This window comes from Artemia sp. Qi Xiang Cuo, chromosome 6 (genome assembly GCF_049724085.1).
Source record: "Artemia sp. Qi Xiang Cuo chromosome 6, ASM4972408v1, whole genome shotgun sequence".
In the NCBI taxonomy this organism is placed as follows: domain Eukaryota; kingdom Metazoa; phylum Arthropoda; class Branchiopoda; order Anostraca; family Artemiidae; genus Artemia; species Artemia sp. Qi Xiang Cuo.
Window position 1 is genome coordinate 77,717,695 of NC_142799.1, and position 21,503 is coordinate 77,739,197.

General features: G+C 36.0%; 1 protein-coding gene across 1 annotated transcript in view; it reads left to right on the forward strand.

Moving 5' to 3' along the window:
* Positions 1-21,503, forward strand: part of bs (serum response factor blistered) — a 201,410-nt gene that overhangs the window by 133,568 nt on the left and 46,339 nt on the right. The window contains exon 4 of the mRNA XM_089091217.1: positions 19,571-19,772. Within this exon, the coding sequence (XP_088947343.1) occupies positions 19,571-19,772 (202 nt within the window). The remainder of the gene's footprint in view (positions 1-19,570; positions 19,773-21,503) is intronic.

The following is a 21,503-nucleotide window of genomic DNA, read 5'->3' on the forward strand; positions in this document are numbered from 1 at the left end:
ATATTCTACTGTACAGAGCCAGATTAGAGGCACAGAAAACTGAGCTTGAAGTATGAAGACATCAACTTGTGCAAGGTTATGATTTCAGTCTGCGTGTTAGGTTGAAGACTAGAGAGGCCCGAAGAGATTTTCTGGAATAACAAAAATAAACGATTGTGTGATGTTTAGAGAAAAATTATTCTGGCATTTTTTTCTAATATTTACGCCTCTCCCTGGAAAAAATTGCATTCCTCCTCCCTTTTGTAAAGAATTCGCCCATTATTATGCACAACGCAACTGTTTGAACCCCTATTGTTTTTGGATCAGAAACTTAGCATTAGAAAATTTAAAAACGTGGTTTTGAGAATAGACAGCTGTAGCGTTATTCCGTATGAGGTAAATCATGACTTTTCAAACAGTTCGTGGTAACAAACTGTAAGTAAGGAGCGACCCGGCTCAATAGTAACCGAAACTCTAAAACCAGTATTTTGATACCCATAGATACATCAATAGAATCAGAATTTTATGCTGATTTCAAATATATAAGTTTTATTGAGTTTATTTTTTCCATCAAAAGTTACGCGCCTGAGAAAATTTTCCTTATTTTCGAAAAAAGGGGAAACACCCCCAAAAAGTCATGGAATTTTAATGAAAATCACACCATCAGATTCAGCGTATTAGAAAACCTTACTGCGGAAGTTTCAAGCTCCTATATGCAAAAAATGTGGAATTTTGTATTTTTGCCAGAAGAAACATCACAGATGCGTGTTTTTTTTTGTTTTTTTTTCCCAGGGGTGATCGTATCGATCCAGTTGTCCTAGAATATCGTAAGAGGGCTCATTAGAACGGAAATTAAAAGTTCTAGTTCCCTTTTTAGGTGACCAAAAAATTTGGAGGGCAACCTGGCCCCCTCCCACTCTCATTTTTTTCCCAAAGCCACCTAATCAAAATTTTGAGATAGCCATGTTGTTCAGCATAGTTGAAAATTTAAGAAATATTTCTTTGAGGATGACTTAGTCCCCCACAGTTCCCAGGGGAAGGGCTGGAAGTTATGAATTTTGTCCGTTGTTTACATATAGTATTGGTTGATGGGAAGTATAAAGACGTTTCAGGGGGGATTTTTTCTGATGGGGGGGGGGGGTGTCGAAGGAGGGGGTTATGGGGGAGGATCCTTCCATGGAGGATGTTTCCTTGGGGGAAGGAACATTTCTATGAAGGGGGTGCCGGATTTCCCAGCATTATTTAAAAAACGATCTGAAATTAAATAAAAAAAACTAGTTTTTTCAACTGAAAGTAAGGAGCAACATTAAAACTTAAAACAAACAGAAATTATTGCGTATATGACGGGGTTTGCCCCCTAGTCAATACCTCGCCCTTTTTGCTAAAGTTTTTTTTAGTACTTTCAAAAGAGCTATCTTTTCTAATTAACCGACCTTTGTGTTTCTGGGATTTGTGATTGGAACAAAATTCGAACTTAGCGCAAAAAGCAAGGTATCGACTAGGGGGCTAACTCCCTAATATACCGGATAAAACATACGAATATAAAAGCTCGTTACGTAAGTTAATTCGTAAGTTACGTCAGAAAAAAGTTTTGAGAAAGCCATTTAGCCAAAAAAGTTAAATTAATATGCAAATTTCGTTTTAATTATTCATGTACGGTGAGCCAAAATCAAAGCTTCATTAATTCAAAAACGTTCAGAAATTAAATAAAAAAAACAAGTTTGTTTTAACTGAAAGTAAAGAGCTACATTAGAACTTAAAACAAACATAAATTATTCCGTATATAAAAGGGTCTGTCCCCTCCTCAACGCCTCGCTCTTTAAGCTAAAGCTTGACTCTTTCTCACAACTTTATTTTTTAAAACAATAAAAAACTTTAGCGTAAAGAGCCAGGCGTTGATGAGGGGACAGCCCCTTTCATATACGGAATAATTTCTGTTCGTTTTAAGTTTTAATGTCGCTCCTTACTTTCAGCTAAAAAAAACTTGTTTTTTTTTATTTAATTATTCAATGAAGTGAAACCCATGCACACACTATGCTGGCAAGGAGGGCAGAGGGGCACTCAACTCCCTTCCTAGAAGAGAAAAACAATTGTGTGATACTTGAAGAAAGGTGAAGGCTCTTCTGGCATGTTTTAGTCAAATAAAAGCCCCCCCCCCTTCCTCTGTAAAGAAATGATGCCACCCTTCTCTCTTTCGTAAAAAAAGATGGTGGTACACTTGATTATGCGCAACTCATTAACTTAAAAGCTAGCTGGATCACAAACTAAGTAGGCTACATACTAAGTAAGCTACATTAAATGAATTTGAAATTTGACAACAGCGGTGTTATACAAGATTGAGATAAGCCATTTTTGTCATTGAGGTATTTTAGTCAATGAGGTCGAATGCATACATACACTGCCTAAAAAAGATGGCAGAGGGCCCTTCAGTCCTTGCTTACAAGAAGTAAAAACAATTGCGTTGTGTTTGGAAAAATATGGAGGGTCTTTTGGCATATTTTTGTCAAATGTTATCCCCCTCCCTCGGGAAAGAGTAGTGCAGTTCTGCCCAATTTTGTTAAAAAATGAAGGAGTCCTTGATTATACAAAGTCCAGTAAATTGGGGGGGGGGGCTGTCTACGTACGCAGGTGGATGGGGGACTCTGAGCTGGACCTCCTCCGAAATCCGGAATTTTCTTGAATATCTTGGCATTTCTTATCCAAATTATCATTTTTTTTTACTAACATCCTCCACCCCCACCCCCCAAACAAATTTAGGTACACGACCCTGCTCCAAAACTAAGTATTTAAAAGTACAAATTAGTGTTTGAAAATTAGACAGTTGAAGTGTTATTCCCTATTGTGGCTTTCATTATCAACCAGTTTTAATTTGTTATTTGTTTCAGTGACCTATGATTGTTTATTCATACTTTTAGCATTCTTCTCCAATTGATTCAGTTCGTTTGCTTAAAGGGCGCCTGTTGACGAGTGGATGGAACGAATAAGAATTAATCATATGAATCTGATCTATCAGTGAATATCATAAATCAATCTCAAAGCGTATAATCAAAACAAATTAAACTGTGAAGAAGCATTGGCAAAACTAGCTACAAAAACAGACATTTTTTTTAACTGAGTTTTTTTCTTCTTCTTATGACAGAGCATTGGAAAACAAATTATAATGTTAAGCAGACAGAGTTTAGTTGCAAAATCCGTTATTAAGTTTTTTTTCTTTATGTTAAAATTTGTTTATTGGGTATTTGTTTTAACGTAACCATTAAGTACTCAATTTTGCAGTATTTTCTCAGGATTTTTTTTTTTGGTTGTGTTTCGTGGGTGTGCTGGCATGGGCGTTGGGTGGGGGGCAGGGTGGGCAGCTGCCTCCCCCCTAGACCTTCAAATTTACATTAGATATGGCTGAAAAAGCAGATGGTTTGGAAAAAGCAGTTGATAAAACTCCATCACACTATCGACTGCCCCCCCTAGACAATATGCTGCCTAATGCTGCCTGCGCCCATGTGTGCTGGGGTTACTGGGGTAGATATCATTCACTGTTTTAACTAGTTTGATGGATACCGAAGGGAATAATACAATTCAGTCACTGATCTATGAACTATTTAATTTATTAATTAAAGAATTTTCCGACAAAAGAGATTTTCAAAGAAAAGTAAAAAGGCATATTAAACTTAAGATCAGCAGAAATAAGCTCCTATAATAATTCTAGGTACTTTCCCATTTTATGGGCCTCTAGGGTTAACCACCGTAGAGAAGGCAATGATAAAACACGTTTTTGACATGTCACTGTAGACTATGCAATGATAGCGTGGTTTGCATTCCGTATACGATATCAAACTGTTTTTTGTAGTTTAGGGAGGGGGGGGTACCTAGGTTAGGTTAGGCTACGTATTTAATATGTGCTATGCTTTACCCCCCCCCCCCCTATTGTGCAAATATATTGCCCAGATTTGTTTCTAAACTATTATATACTTTTGACTCTTAAAGGGCAGTGGAATTTCGGATTTCCGATTGAATGAGCTTCCTCCGAAGTTTATTCGACCACCACCCCTTCCATGTGAAGGGCCTCAACACAAACAAAAACATTATACATGTAAGCCTTATGACCCTTTACTATAGACAAGGCTATAGCGTTGCCTACTGATTATGCTTCACCAGATACGCACGAAGGGAGATTTTCAGGCCCAGGCACTCTCCCCTAGGAATTTCAGCACCCTAGATTTCTCCAGCATTTCTTCTATTTCTAACATATTTCGCCCTTTCTTTTTCATACGACATTTCCTTCTTGTAAAAATACCCCTGTCTCCCCCTGTTAGATCAATTCCTCTGTACATACTTTTTCTTCGCATACTGAATCAAAGCAAATTTCAGTTGTCTGAGCTTGAATAATGCCCCTTTTTTAAATCTAGTCTTCCAAACTTTTATAATTTCCAACAAGGGCGTATCCAGGATTTTTTTTGCCTTGAGTTTGACTTGAAAAATTATTCAGAAGGGAGACTTTGCACAAACACTGATAAGACCATTCTAAATATAAAGTTTAATTTAAAGTTTATAAATTAAAAAGTGTTTAAAAGTTTTTAAAGTTTAAAAGTTTTTAAAGTTTAAAAGTTTTTAAAGTTTAAAAGCTTAAAAGTTATTTTTATGTGTAAAGTTTAAAGTTTTAAACTTTAATAAGTGCAAATAAGCTTTGGAGAAAGTTTAAGCGTGTAACATACAGGGCCAAATAAAGGGTGATTTGAGGGATTGGGCCCAATCGGGCCCCACATTTGAAAGGGCCCCGCGTTACTATCTAAATGAACGAAAAAAAGATTTTGAAATTTAAAGCAAATTGTTTTTGAATATGAGGGATAAATTAAGGATTATTCAAATAGTTAAAAATATATTTATTGTAAGTTTGCATTTCTGGATGATATTTGTTATTATACTTATTGTTATATAATATATACTTCATGATATAGAAAACTGATAACCGTGGAAGTTAATGTCAAATTTATTGAATTTAATCGGGATGGTCCTATATTAGAGAGATGTTGCACTAGATACTTGAAATACTCTACGTACATAAACTACTATTCAGGTAGGCACAATTTAAATATTTAGTATAGAAAGAGGGTCCCGCAAAAAAATCCAGTCGGGCCCCGCACCTATTCAATCTTGTCCTGGCAACAAAGGATCTTGAGTGCTTGATTGGGGAAATGCTGCTTATATTTGCACCAATGTTTGCACCAATTGATTGGGGTGTCATTATACTAAGCTAAAAGGGGGATGCCATAGTCCACCCTTTGGCCTGAATCATACCTTATTTTTCCAAAAGAAATGCATTTTTATGAGAATAAGACTGGTCATTATGTCCTTGCACCTCCTCCTGAATAAGGGGATCCCCATATTCAGAAGGATTTCTTCTTTTCACATTACGACTGTCATTTCTAGTGACAAATAAACATGCGACCCTTTCCAAAAATTTTGAGAAGTGGTTTGATAAAAAAATATATTTTACAGTACATATTTTGAAAAGAAATCTCACCAGAAAATGGCTATAAAAGAAAAAAAAAGATATTTGCAATCATATCCTTATAACCTTCCGGTAAAACTCCGTAAAAAATAAAGCAAAGAGGAAAAAACCCATCAATTTGAAGCTTGTATACAAGCTTCAAATTGCTTCAAATTCAAAAAAAGCTTGTATACAAGCTTTTTCAACGAACTTGCGATATCCTAATTCAGCAGTGCCATGCAGATTAAACGCCTGTTTTCATTATCCTTTTTCAATCAAAGTTGGTCATGTGCCGTCAAAGTGAGCAACTAATCAGGGTCCACCCAAATCGGGTGGTTCTGGTCACACCCCATCAAAGGGTGCACTGATTAGTGATTTGTTCTGACAGCGTGTCGCTAACTTCACAAAAAAGGCAAATGAAAATACGGCTTAAGTTTTAGGTGTCCCCCTTTTCCTCAATATGATTATTAGTTACGAAGTTTTCAAAAAAAGTTATACTTAAAATTTGTTCTCCTGGAAATATTACAGTTATTTGCATTTAGTTCTACGGTTAAAACTTCATAAAAATAAAATACGACTTACTGACTAAGTCCCGTCCGTCGTTGAAGGACAACTTGGGACCTTTCCTTCGTGATGGCGTGGATTTGCCTTCTGTGTGCCTCACGGTCTCTTACTAGCCGAAGAAGGTACGAGTTGAGGTGAGGGCGCGACTTTATCCTTTCACCTCTTTGAGGGACGACCACGAGGATGAGAATCGTGATTTTGGTCATGATCCTATTCATCTACATTGCCAACTGATTCTCCCTTTCAAAACAGCATAGAAAACGATTTTTGGTAGATCTTAGTGTAGCCATAGCTGCAACTAGTAAAGAGCGCTGGCTAGTGAAAATAATTGTCATTTGTAGTCGATTCAGGGTGGTTACTATTATCTCGATTAATCTTATTAGTAAAAGTTTGTCGCGAAAACAAATTTACGGGAATATTGAAAAAATAGCCTGAAACTCCTCAAAAATGGTGTTTGATCGACACAAAAACAACACCATTGGAATTAGACCCCGGCGCCGCGCGGGCGGATCGACCGAACGCCGCCGACGAGAGGCCCGGTCGAACGCTGCCGAAGTGTCGTAACGCCGCCGGCGCTCCAAAGGCTTGCCGCTACCGCCAGAGGCGGTGGTGTTCGGTTGACTTTTAATTAATTTTGCGGCAATTCTTTACTGCGTCAACCGCAAAGTTGGAGCTTTTCCTTCTCGTGTTGTTTAGTATTTCGATTTTCCTGATTAGAAATCAAGCAGGGCTTGCACTATCCCCGGATTTTCAGATATTTCCCCAAAAATCAACACTTCACCCCAAAAAAAAATTGGGCTCCCCGAATCCCCGAAAATCACGCAATCACGGTGCCACCCCTAACGATTTATCAGCAGTAATTTTCCCTTCAAAATATTACTTTGCATACCATAATTCTTCACTACTATCTTGTTAATTAATTTTCGTCTCTTTTGTTACTTTGCATAAAAACCAGACAGATGCAATATGCTATTGCAAATATTGCAATATACACAGTTCTTCATATGTTGACAAAAAAAGTATCGTCTTTATGAAATGAGTTTAAATTATTTCCCAATCGCTATTTCTAACATCGTTCGTAATCAAGAATTTTATTTTCAAGTTGAATAGAATTATAGAATGAATTCACTACTATACAGCTTTAGCCTTCAGTTGGATTTTGAAGTTGACAGCCGACAGATTGTTTCTACACCTGAATTGTAAGTTTGCAGATTTTTTTTTTTTTTTTTTTTTTTTTTTTTTACTGTTTTTAGATAAGATTTTCTTAATGTTTAATACTCAATTGTTGAACCCCTGAATGTTTAATACTCAATTCTTCGGAAGCTACTCCAAAAATATGACTCATAAATAAATTGTAAATTACTGCCTATAGGGGGGGGGGATAGGGGGCTATCATTTTTAAGTGATAATACTCTTTTTTTAATGAAAGCAGGGATGCCAAAAGAATAATTATTTTTTTCATTTAAAGTGGAGACAGAAGAAAATGATATCAAAGTCCCTGTGAAACCATTGAAATATTTTGATAGACCCAAAGCCCCCCATTAAGACTTGTTCATTGTCTTGGATATTTTGCGATTTCTCATAGGCTACTGGCCTAATTTGGCTTTTGTGTGTGCTCCCTTTTAATTAGATTCCTTGGATCTTATTGAATGCCACGGCGAATCTATGACTCAGTTTTTCCGTAGTTTGAGGTATATCTGAAAAATCTAGACATTTCTTTTTTGTCATCTTTGTACCCCTTTATTCATACCCTCAAATTTTTTTCAAGGAACACTAATCTGTTTAACGTTATTTTGCGTGTTTGCTTAAACCATATAGTGACCTAGTTAATTATTAAGTAACTTATTTTTCTAATGAAAGCTGAGACGGTATCCTATCAAGGTGGTATCCAGAGGGGGGCATAGGGGGGTATTACATTTAAATGATAATATCTCGAAATTTTTTTATTGAAAGCAGGGATCCCAAAAAGTAATTTTTTTTTAATTTAAAGCAGAGACGGCATTTTATCAAGGTGGTATCCAGAGGGGGGGGGGTAGTGAGCTATCATATTTAAATGATAATACCTCGATTTTTATTTGAAAGCAGGGGTGCCAATAAGTTAATTATTTTTTTTATTTAAAGCAGAGACGGTGTCCTATCAAGATAGTATCCATAGGGAGGGGAGGCATAGGGGTTATTATATTTAAGTGATAGTACCTTGATTTTTTTTTTATTGAAAGCAGGGATGCCAAAAAGTTGAAAAGTTGAAAAAGATGAACAAGATTTTCATAGTTAGACTTGATTCAGGACTTGTATAGTTTTATCATCCAAAGGGAAAGGGAAATATGTGTCCAACCCGTTTTTTTTCTTATTGATGAAACGGGTTTAATTGAAAACATTCATTCATAAGTACCAGGCAGATTCACACTAAAACAAATTGGTGTGACGAAAGTGATATCGACATCCCTACCTAACGTTGCGCTCGAGTGTCAATGGCGCCCTTGGTCCAGTGCCCAAGTAACATTAAATGGCCAGGTCATAATAAAAGTTTTCAATTTGGGAGGTTCAAGTATGACTCTTTGACAGTCTTATTACCTCAGGTTACTATATGCTGCAATGTTTTTACGTATATACAGTGGTTTAAAAATATGATCATCCCTCAAATAATTACCAAAAATATGCAGAAATATAACAAATGTAACATTTGGAATATTATAACACTTTTTCAAAGCTTTGAAGAAAAACAAAAAAGGCTAAATACCCCTAACTACACTTGAAAGCTATTTTAAAAAGAAACTCTTTGGAGATTTCCATGGAAATGACCATAGCAGAAGCTTTGAGCCTGGGTGGGAATCTAAGAGGAGTCTTTGAGTATTTTGACCACAGGTGACTTATTGTTGCGGCTTTCTTAAATTTGGTAATTTTTGTGAGCATTTGGAAATCAAAGCTTAAACTCAATAACTGATACTAAGTATCCTAACATTTTGCTTTGATTAAAAGTGACGAACTAGGATGAAAATCTCACATCTTCCTGGAGCTACTTCAGTCTGCATATTATTTCATTTAATTACATTTAAAACGGATGAGCTTTTCTTTTTTTACCAGAAACTGGCTGGCATTTAATTTTTCTTCATACCGAATAAACCATTTAGTGTTTTTTGTTTCATTGTAATTGAAGTGTTCTCATGTGAAGTGTTCATCATGTATTTTTCGATTTGAAAAATTTACTCCGTTTAGATGCAGTTTATAATTTGACTTATATTAGGTGTTTATCAATTTATAATTTGGAATGAATTCCCAAAAGAAAAAAAAACGAATAATATCCAGAAGAGCAGTCAAAAGCAATAAAAAAGCAGCAGTTCAACCTTAGACTACATGACATATATTATATAACGAAGCCAAAAAACATTAAAATGCATTTTTTTTTAATTGTAATTAAAAAACAGCTTTTAATACTAGAAGTATTTTTAAGAATCCAAAAGAGCAAAAAAAAAACAAAAAACAATCAAACAGTTCGTGGTAACGAACTGTAAGTAAGGAGCGACCCGGCTCAATGGTAACCGAAACTCTAGAAAACGGGCTTTTGATACCAATAGATATATCAAAAGAATCAGATTTCAATGCTGAGATCACAAATATATATTTTTCATCAAGTTTAGTGCTACCCATCAAAAGTTACGCGCCTGAGAAAATTTGGCTGATTTTCAAAAAAGGGGGAAAGACCCCTAAAAGTTATAGAACCTTAATGAAAATCACACCATCATCTTTAGCTTATCAGAGAACCCTACTGTAGAGGTTTCAAGCTCCTATCTGCAAAAATGTGGAATTTTAGATGTTTTGCCAGAAGACAGATCACGGATGCGTGTTTATTTGTTTGTTTTTTTGTTTTTTTTTGTTTTTTTTTTCAGGGGTGATCGTATCGACCCAGTGGTCCTAGAATATCGTGGAAGGGCTCATTGGAACGGAAATTAAAAATTTTAGTTCCCTTTTTAAGTGACCAAAAAAATGGGGTGCATCTAGTCCCCCTCCAACGCTCATTTTTTCCACAAAGTCACCCAATCAAAATTTTGAGATAGCCATTGTGTTCAGCATGGTCGAAAATATGATAAATATGTCTTTTAGGATGACTTAATCCCGCGAAGTTCCCAGAGGGAGGGCTAAAAGTTATGAACTTTACCCAATGTTAACATATAGCCTAGTATTGGTTATTGGGAAATATACAGAAGTTTTCAGGAGTTTTTTTTTTCTGGTAGTGAGAGGGAAGGGTGGGTCGGGGGTTATGTTGGAGGATCTGTTCATGAAGGAAGTTTTCATGGGGGAAGGGAAATTGCCATGAAGGGGGCACCGGACTTGCCAGCATTATTTATTGGTTATTTGGAAGTATACAACCATTTTCAGGAAGGATTTTTTCTGGAGGGGGGGGGGCTAGAGGAGGGGGTTACTCTGAAGAATATTTCTGTGGAGGATGTTTCTTTGGGGTAAGGGACATTTCTATGAAGGGGGGGCCAGATTTCCAAGCATTATTTAAAAAAACGATCAGAAATTAAATAAAAAAAATCAAGTTTTTTCAACTGAAATGTAAGAAGGAATATTAGAACTTAAAACGAACAGAAATTATAACGTAAGTGAGGGGGTTCTCCCCCAATTCAATACCTCGCTCTTTACGCTACAGTTTTTTTTAGTGATTTCAAAAGAGCTATATATTCTAATTAAACGGCTTTTGTGATTCAGGGGTTTGTGAATCAAAACTTTTTTTTTAACTTTTAACGTAAAGGGCGTGGTATTGACTAAGGGGAGAACCCCCTCATATACGTAATAACATATACGTAACAAAAAAAAACAATAAAAAAACAAGCGATACGGCTCAATAGTAATCGAAACTTTTAAAAACGGAATTTTGATGTCAATAAATGTATCAAAAGAATTTGTTTATAATGCTGATTCTAAATATATAAATTTTATTAAGTTTAGTATTACTCATCAAAGGCTACTAACCTGAGAAAATTTACTCGATTTTTTAAAGAGGGGTGAAATATCCCCTACAAGTTAAAGAATTTTAATGAAAATCACACCGTCAGATTCAGCGTATCAGAAAACCCTATTATATAGGTTTCAAGCTCATATATGCAAAAATCTGCAACTTTGTATTTTTTGCCAGAAGAAAAATATACGAATATAGAAGTTAATTACGTAAGTTAATTTGTAAAGACATCTATTTAGCAAAAGAAAAGTAAAATTTTTATGCAAATAAAAGGTGCATTAACTAAAAAACGATCAGAAATTAAATAAAAAAAACAAACAAGTTTTTTAAACTGAAAGTAAGGAGCGACATTAAAACTTAAAACGAACAGAAATTATTCCCTATATGAAAGGGGCTGTCCCTCCTCAACGCCTCGCTCTTTACGCTAAAGTTTGACTCTGTCTCACAACTTTATTTTTTAAAACAATAAAAAACTTTAGCGTAAAGAGCGAGGCGTTGAGGAGGGGACAGCCCCTTTCATATACGGAATAATTTCTGTTCGTTTTAAGTTTTAATGTCGCTCCTTACTTTCAGTTTAAAAAACTTGTTTTTTTTATTTAATCAATATCAAAGTCGCCCATTTCAACTGTTTTAAAGGTGACAAAGCAGATATTGGCAAAGGGCATTATGAAAAAATTAAGCTTCTAAGTTCAAAGTTATATTCAAAGTTTTTACCCAGATAACTGACGAATTTTGTGATACGGTATTTGAAGTTGTATATGCAGTAATGCTCGATGAAAAAAACTGCTAATTTTGATAATTATTTACGTAAAGAATACATAGCTAATAGATACTTCAACTACTCGTATTATGCAAGGGTTCCGAAACCTTACATCCATTTCGTTTCTACCAGATTTCTACTTCTCTTGATGAATAACAAAGAAGACCAGTTTCCAGCCAGCGACTTGTGAATTTTTGAACTCATGAATAGGCTCGAATTTGTTGTAAATTTAAGCTGTGATTTGAGAAAGACTGATGAAAACATTAATGTTTGCGGTCAACATTGATCACGCCGGCGGCGCGCCGCCGACATCTTACCGGCGGCGCGGCGTGTTGTTTTTGGCCCCGCCGCCGCCGGTCTTCCCTCATCGGCGCGGCGCCGGGGTCGAATTGGAATAGCCATGGCCAAAAACCTTATAGAGGTAACTCTATATAACTCTATACAACTTTTTTGCGTGGGTTGCGCTGATGTGCTCATGTTTTTCCTTTCTCCACTGCTAGCGGCGCACTGGAACATCATAGAGAGCCGTTTAAGGGCTCATTTAAAAGGAAATTTCTATATCTAGAGCCTTTTGTAATTAACTAATCATAATATTTAAATCATCTCAGCAACGTGAAAATATTATATACAACGTCTAGAGGTGGCAGCGACGATTCGTGGGACCCAAAATAATCTGTTATTGGCTCAGGTCATATATTGGGTTAATTTATAGATTTTCTGTTCTCTCTTTTTTGTGGTATTCTCATGTCATCAATAACGCCTCTTTTTTTCTTAAATGTGTTATTCGATTAGAAAAGAGGGAGTTCGTATTCATACTCAATTTGTGGGTACATCAGTCATTAAAGTTCCTTTGATCTGTGAATTTGAAGTATTGAGGATTTCAAAAGATACAATCTTGGGTGTGTGAAGTGTGATGGAGTGACTGATGAACCTGATTGGGGGTGAGTGTTATGAAACTATTCTCAGCCTCGGGAGACTCTTCCGGGCAAATATAGAATACTTTGAAAATTATAGGGCTTATATAAATATAATCTTGCTGAGCAGGTTTTCATTTTTAATTTATAAAATTTCTCTGTTTGAGCTTTATAGCTTTGGTTTGGAATTAATGTCCTGTCATGTTGTATTGATGTCACTTTGATATCACCATCCACGCATAAGGACTATCAAATTCTGGTTCTAACTTGAAAATGGTTATAAATGGTTTCAACCGTTGAGTTGAGGTGTCGCTGAAGTCACAAATATGACCTTGTTCAGCATACATATTTACATATTAATTCAGCTGCTAAAATAGAAATCTTTTCCCTATTTCGCTTCCACTTATCGCCTTGAAACCGTTTTCAACCATATTCAAGCATCAATTGAAATTGGAAAGTGTGTCAATCGGGGCTGGGGGCTCAACCCTCTAAATTTTTTGCCACCCTGGATTTTGAAAAATACCTTTTTTGAATTATTTTCATTGACACAATTGATAAAACTTCAAATGTGCTCCATAGATATTGAAAAGTACATTTTGCCCCCCCCCCCTCTACATTTTCATGAGTTGATGCCACTGCTTTTGACAAGGTAGAGAAGACTGGCTTATTTTAAGTCGACTATTTTAATGATTTTATTTCAATTAATGCTGTATGGCAGGCCGTATTCAGGGGGGTAGGAGGTTTGAACCCCCCCCCCCCTGAAATGTTTATCCGACTCGTAAAAAAACGTAACAAAAATGAATGTAAACAAATTTTTGATGTGTTTTATAATTTTTTTCTTGTAAACCCCCCTCCCTCGAAAAAAATTCTTTTGTAAATCCTCCCCCCCCCCCTGAAAAAAAAAATCTTGGATATGGCCCTGGCTGTATGGTCAACCTTTCAGGAGATAGAGAATGGGGAAAAATGCGTCTGTACTATGTGTCTATACTGACTTAAATCAAGGACAAGGACTATAAAATACAAATTCTTTTATTTAAAAATTCTTTAAATAATTCGTATTTCGGATGTTTTTGCCTTCCTTCAAGTAAATCAACCACTATCCAATGAAAACAGACAGTGCTTTAGGGGTGCAATCAGAAGCGCATCCAGGATTTTGTTCGGGGGGGGTTACTAATATTTTTTTTAGGGGGGGTTACATAAAAAACCTCAAAAAACACATACAAAATTTGTTTATGACCATTTTTGTTACGTTTTTACAAGTCGAAAAAACATTTAGGGGGGGGGGGGTCAAACCGAGTAACCCCCCCCCCCCTGGATTCGGCCTTGGGTGCAGTGACATTTACTTTCAATTGTTACGAAAATACATAACACTTTTTTTCTGCTGTAGATAGGCATAATATACCGATCTTATTTATTGGTTGTTTTTATTTTATTATTCCAAATAAAGAGGTTAAATAAACATAAATAATTGTTCGGATATCCTTTTAAATGTTAAGTTAATAAATATATCGGAAATCAAAAGACAAATAATTTTTCTTGACCACAGGGCCATCCAGGATTTTTGTGAGAAGGGGTCTATTATGTTTTTTGGGGAGGGTCAACTTTGAATAGGGGGCTAATAACCATGTATAGTGAAGGAAAAACAATTTTAAAGAATCTAAACATCTAAAGAATAATTTCCATACTTTGAATAAGAGAGGGATGAGTATCTTCAACCACACCCCTGACTGTACTACTGCATGAACAATTCAGCCATAATAATGCATTTCCATTACGAGATTATAAGAGTCGGTCAGCTGATTGACTAGTTGAGCTGCAACCACATCCCAGGACTACTTTTCAATGAGTGCTACTGCTCCTACTAACAACTCGTTGCACGAGAGCAGCGCAGTGACACAAAGCTGCCTCAGTTTCTTGGATATAATTACTTTAATCGTTCAATATTATTTTATATATCAATTTGTTTAATACAGAAAAAAACTAATTACTTCGCCCCCCTCGTAAGGCTCAAGGGCCTGATAAAACAGCATGGTTGATTGTTGAAAGTCGCCATTTTATGAGGGAAAAGCCATTGCGACAGGCAGGTTCAATCTGCTACTGATAGTTTATAACAGGGTCGTATCCAGGATTTTTTCGGTCGGGGGGGGGGGGGGTTAATAAAAAAAAACTTTAAAATGCATCAAAAATTTGTTTATATTTTTTGTTACGTTTTTAAGAGGCGGACAAACATTTCGGGGTGGGGGGGGACCCCCTAACCCCTCCTCCTGGATACGGCCTTGGTTTATAGGTTTGTTTTTCAGCTGGTAGTGTTATGAAGTCTTCACACTTTTGATGTTATATGCCGCAACTAATACATTTTGAATTTCAAATTTCTTATGCATACATATATATATATATATATATATATATATATATATATATATATATATATACATGACAGGTCTACATCAAACAGTTCGTGGTAACGAACTGTAAGTAAGGAGCGACCCGGCTCAATGGTAACCGAAACTCTAGAAAACGGGTTTTTGATACCAATAGATATATCAAAAGAATCAGATTTCAATGCTGATTTCAAATATATAAGTTTCATCAAGTTTAGAGCTATCCATCAAAAGTTATGCACCTGAGAAAATTTGGCTGATTTCCAAAAAAAGGGGGGAAGACCCCCTAAAAGTTATAGAACCTTAATGAAAATCACACCATCATATTCAGCGTATCAGAGAACCTTACTGTAGAGGTTTCAAGCTCCTATCTACAAAAATATGGAATTTTGGATTTTTTGCCAGAAGAAAGATCACGGATGCGTGTTTATTTGTTTTTTTGTTTTTGTTTTTTTTTCCCTGGGGTGATCGTATCGATACAGTTGCCCTTAATGATCTTAGGAGGTCTCATTGTAACGGAATTTTAAAGTTCTAGTTATTTTTTTAAGTGACCAAAAAAAATAGATGGAACATAGTTCCCCTCATACGCTTATATTTTTCCCAAAAACTTCCGATCACTCTTTTAAGATAGGTATTTTGTTCAGCATGGTCGAAACTATGATAAAAATGTCTTTTAGGATGACTTGATCCCCCAAAGTCCCCGGGGGGAGGGCTGAAAGTTATGAACTTTACTCAATGTTAACATATAGTATTGGTTATTGGGAAGTATACAGACTTTTTCAGAGGATATTTTTTCTGGTAGGTGGGGGAAGGAGAGGGTCAGGGGCTATATGGAAGGATCTTTCCATGAAGGAAGTTTTCATGGGGGAAGGGACATTGCTATGAAGGGGGCGCCGGATTTCCCAGCATTATTAAAGAAAAAGATCAGGAATTAAATAAAAAAAACAAGTTTTTCAACTGATCAACTGATTGTGATTAAGAGGTCATTTTTAAAGAACTGGAAAAAAAATTCGAACTATAGTTTAAAGAGCAGGGTATTGACTAGGGGGCGAACCCCCTAATATACGTGTTAAAAATTTATGAATATAGAAGTTCGTTACGTAAGTTAATTCTAAGTTACGTATATTTATTACTAATAAAAACGTTCGTAAATAAAATTAAACAAGTTTCGAGAAAGCCATTTAACCAAATATAATATGCAAATTTTGTTTTAATTATTCATGTACGGTGAGCCAAAATCAAAACCTGCATTAATTCAAAAACGTTCAAAAATTAAATAAAAAAAACAAGTTTTTTTAACTGAAAGTAAGGAACGACGTTAAAACTTAAAACGAACAGAAATTATTCCGTATATGAAGGGGCTGTCCCCTCCTCAACGCCTCGCTCTTTACGCTAAAGTTTGACTTTCTCACAACTCTATTTTTTTAAACAATAAAAAAACTTTAGCGTAAAGAGCGAGGCGTTGAGGAGGGGACAGCCCCCTTCATATACGGAATAATTTCTGTTCGTTTTAAGTTTTAACGTCGTTCCTTACTTTCAGTAAAAAAAACTTGTTTTTTTTATTTAATTCACGAAAAGAGTTTGAGCTCAAAAGCAGAAACCCGCTCCCCCTGAAATGACTCTGATGAAACCCTAACTTTAATATCCGATACGCCACTGAGTGACAGCATTGACTAACATTAAATATAAAAAAAGGGAACATAAGAGTCGCGTAACAGGTGAGTGCTAATTTCTTCCCTTAACCGCACAATTGTAATTTGCAAACATCTCCCCTTGTCTCCCTGTGGAAAACATACCTAACGAAGACATGTTTCATCCGAAATTGAGGAAGGGGAGTAACTTCAAAAAGGTCCAAAAATAAACGAGTTGTAGGAGAGAATACACGTTTTACAGCAACATTTTTAGTATGTTGTATTTTAGTATATTCATATTGTATAACAAAGATTTGTATATTTGAATGGAAATTGAATACAGAGGGTTCGAACTCCAAAGCACTAGCCCGGGGTAGCTTCCAGTTGCAATGTGCTAATAATACAAGTAAAAACGAAATATAGTTTGATTGTCCGTGTAGAAATGTCAGTCGATATAATTAATGAGACTATATCAATCATTTTTAGCATGTAATTTAGTAATCAAAAAATAAAAATTATCTTGTCTGAGATAGCTATGCACGAGCTACCCATCTTATTTTGACTGTCGGCCTATTTGTTTTCTTATCTAGTTCTGGATGCTATTAATTTGTGAAATTGCTGTTTGTTAGGATAATAGCAATGAGTGTTAGTAAAAATATGTCACTATAACATTATTGCCAAGGGTACACTTTGAAAAATACCCTTTTTGGCATTTCCGTTAAAAAAAATGAAACCAAAAGGCCATCTATCTAGATTTTGAAAAAGAGCCTTTTATGTATCTTCAAAAAAATCCCCCTGAAATTTACATTAATTGGTGTCATTGATAATTACCGCAGTATCATTTTCATCAATTTAATATATTTGTATGGCATTGTTGCCACCCTTTTGGATTTTCCATCCTTACTAATGGGGCGTCATTTATTCCATTCTGTCACAGCCCAAAATATGGTCAAATTCTGCCCAAAATAATGCTCTTTGTCAGTAGCATGAGCCACACTCTGGGTCAATGACGAAATGTAAACCCAAAATTTCACAGAATCATCTTCTCTTCTTTTTTCTATCTTTCTGCTTACGATCTTAGGATACAGTTGCGTCAATTCATGAAAGTTAGAGAGGGGGAATGTTTTGTGCAATATCTAGGGGGGAATTCATCATGTTTTTTTTTCAATGGAAATATCAAAAAAGTATTTTTAATGAAAATACCCCCTAAAAAGGTATTTTCTAAATCTTGAAGGGTGCAAAAAATCATAGAGGCAAAGGTTCAACTTCTCCCCTTCCATTGACGCCACTGTTTTGGAAAAGTATGAATATTAAACACTTTCCTAGTATAATATATTAAGGATGTATGTTAAAATATCTTTTGATATTTTTCAATTCTTGGATTGTTTTGCAAGTGAATCTTGGGATACTGTTGGATCAACTGGCAAAAATGTAAGCTAGCTTGAGGAACCCCAGAATTCATGTGGAACCCCAGAATTCATTTGAAAATTCCGAATGCATGCGGAATCCATGGCGACGATCCTAGTGAAATGGATAAAAGCTGACAATGATAAAATTATTTTAAATCTTAATATAAACACGTAAATAATTTTGGAGCAAATTTGTCAAATTACCTGGCCTGTTATAAATTGATAAATCGTATGAAAAATAAATGATCTATTTTAAGTTTTTAGTCTCGCTGGAATATTTTTGTGTCCAATAGTGTTGCCTTTCTTCTTAAAACGCGGGTTAAAATAATGATCTATGGAGCGGGGTCTTCTTGTTCTTTCAGCAGCACCAGGTTTTTTTCCGCCTCACCTGACATCTGAAATTCAGATGCTTCTTGGAAATTTGTCTAACCGTAAGCTTTCCTGACTCACGGAGCAGGGCGTAGTGTAGCGTCTCCATGTAAGTCGTTTTTTTTTTTTGTGTGTGTGTGTGTAGAATTGACCCAGAATTATTTAAGACCATTTCCCAGTAAAAAATTTCTTGGAAAACATTAATTTTCAGACCTGTTCTTGTACCTTGAACTGTCAAAACTTCCAAAAAATCTATTCATTTTACTAAAATTTTATCTAGCCCACTCAAATCATCTGAATAATTAAATCAAGTAGTGTTTTACCTTCACATTTAATTTCATGCTCTCATAAACTTTTTTTCCGTGTTCCCTAGGATAAAGTCAATCAAAAATAATCCCTAAAAACGGGAATAAAACACAACCCTACTCAACTCATGGTTCCTATTCAACTCCTGCGATAGCCCCCTCAAATCATCTGAATAATCAAATTAAGCAGAGTTTTACCTTCGCATTTAATTTCATACTCTCATGTAGTTTTTCCAGTGTTTCCTGGGATAAAGTCAATCAAAATAATCCCTAAAAACGGGAATAAAACACAACCCTACTCAACTCATGGTTCCTCTTCAACTCCTGCCTTAGCCGGAGCAATATTGTTCTCGTACATAGCACTAACGACTTTAATGTACTTATCTGGTATGCCATACAAGGATAGGACTTTCACTAAAGCATTTCTATTAGCTGAATAAAGTTCATGTTTATAATGTATAAAACTGAGCTCTAAAGGATCCGATGATTCAGACACTTCTCAATAATTAATCTAAGAGTGAAAATTGGTTCGACCCATCCTCGAGGACAGTCCTCTCCCCTTCCTAGATCCACACTGTTCTTCTCATTAGACTTCATCTACAGCATCTCTTAATCTAATAACTATCATAATGCTAAGTAATTTGCTTCCTATGGGTTTAAAGCTAATACCTCTATAATTACTAAACTCGCATTGCCACCTTCCTCATAAAGGTGTTCAACTAAAACTTTTCCAAAATCGCTGGCTGGTTCCCCCCCCCCTGTTTCAAAGTCATATTCATAATTTTTAGTAATTTATCTCTAACTTTCTTTCAGATGTTCATGGGTGAGATTTCGGAAGACAACGATGATGGTGATAATGATGAAGGAGATGATGGTGAAGGATTGGGGGATATGAAATATTCACCCGCCTCTTCTCCTTCAGAGCAGTGCAATTCTCCTGAAAACTTGAGGCTTCGTACAACACAGAATGGACCAGCCATCTCCGAACCAACCTTAAATGTGTTGTTGGCTCAACGTAAGTATAGTTGCGTTAATTTGCATCCGTGGTGGACCTACCGGTTGAGGCTCAGGCCCATGAACGTATCTAGGATGTCGTTCGGGGAGGGGGGTGGCTCTTTGTTCCGGGGAGGGGCTTTACAAAAAAACATTTACGATATTCGACAAAAATTTGTTTACATGTATTAGTGTTTATTTTGCACAAGTTGGACAAAAAAAATTATGGGGGGGGGGTCAAAATGGGGTATCACGTCCACCTTCATTATGGATACAGCCTTGCTCGGACCACTAGGGTTTTTGGCTTTCACATCTAGCAAATAGGCTAGATAAAAGAAAAAAGGTGAGAGCATAGTCCTGTAGCACCGTGGTAAAAAAAAAAATGCGCTTCGATTTCACTGGTTTACGTCTAGCCAATCCCACGGTGCCTCAAGCTTATGTCTAAAAGACAAGTAAATAACCCCTCTTTGTTAAACCTGATTGGTTTTCTCGTGTTTGTGTGTGAAAATTTTAGGTCAGCAAAAATGATGGAATATTAAGATTTCACCTGATTGGTTCTTCTCTGTGAAACGCTAAGCCCGTAAAAAGAGCGAACAGTTATGAGTCACAAGATTTTTTACATGTAGTTCCTCTTTTTCTCTGTGGTTAAATCTGCTTTCTCATTACCTTTAATCCCAGAGTGACATGCATGGGCGCCCATAAGCTGAATTGTAGGGGGGGCTTACCTGATCTAACTGGCACTTCCAGCGTTGTATAATAGAAATCTCAGAACAAAAATGTAAAAATACAAGGCAGCGTCATTCAGCCAGGGGGGGGGTGGCTCCCTACTGCCCTTACATCCCTTATGGGTGCCCATGGTGACATGAGAGTTGCGTCAATATAAATATAGCTCAACTGACCACAACTAGGATTAAGATCCCTGAAAAATTTCAAAATGAACCGGAATAACCATTTTGTGGTTTTTAAAACTCAATATTGTAAATGGGAAATCTTTATATCTCGGAAAATAAATACTTTCAACTCAGTTTTCTTCTAACCCATTAATAGATTTTTTTCCGTATATTTGTGTTGTGTCTTATACAGTTTGCTCAGGAACATTGTCTCTCGAGAAGGAAACTCCACAGCAACAGCTATCTGAAGTTGAAGCTTTGTAGACACAGTCGTTTTTAACCCCCCCCCCCTTGAAAATACCAAGACGTCAAAATACAACCAGTTTTTGCCCCTCGACCTATCTTGGGTCAATTCATATCTGGAAACCGTAGTTTTTCTATGGTTTAATAAGATATTCATAATATCTATAATAAGATACTATACTATACTATAATAAGATATTACTATGTCGATATCTAAGAAAGATATCTAGAAATATCTAAAATATTTCTTTTGTTTGTTTTAAAGGTAGGGTGGTACCACGTTTTGTCAGTGTTGCCACGCTCCACCAAGTTGTCAGTGCATCACGTGGAACCAAGGAAATAAGCGGAACTAATTCCTTAAATTCGACAGTGCTTTTTGTCCATAAAAAATGAAATGTTAACAATATGTTTATTTCTAGAGACGAGACAACTATAGTTTCAAAGGAAAGCTACACCTTTTTTAGCGGTTTTGTGCCATATGTTTTTAGCTTATTTTTGCTGATTTTTCACTCACGTTCTTTTTTTTAGATTTGGTGCCGGCTATTAATGAAAACTGCATTCTGAGGCCTTTTTCGTTAAAATTGAGTTCCCAAAATTTCCCCCATTTAAGAGATATATGG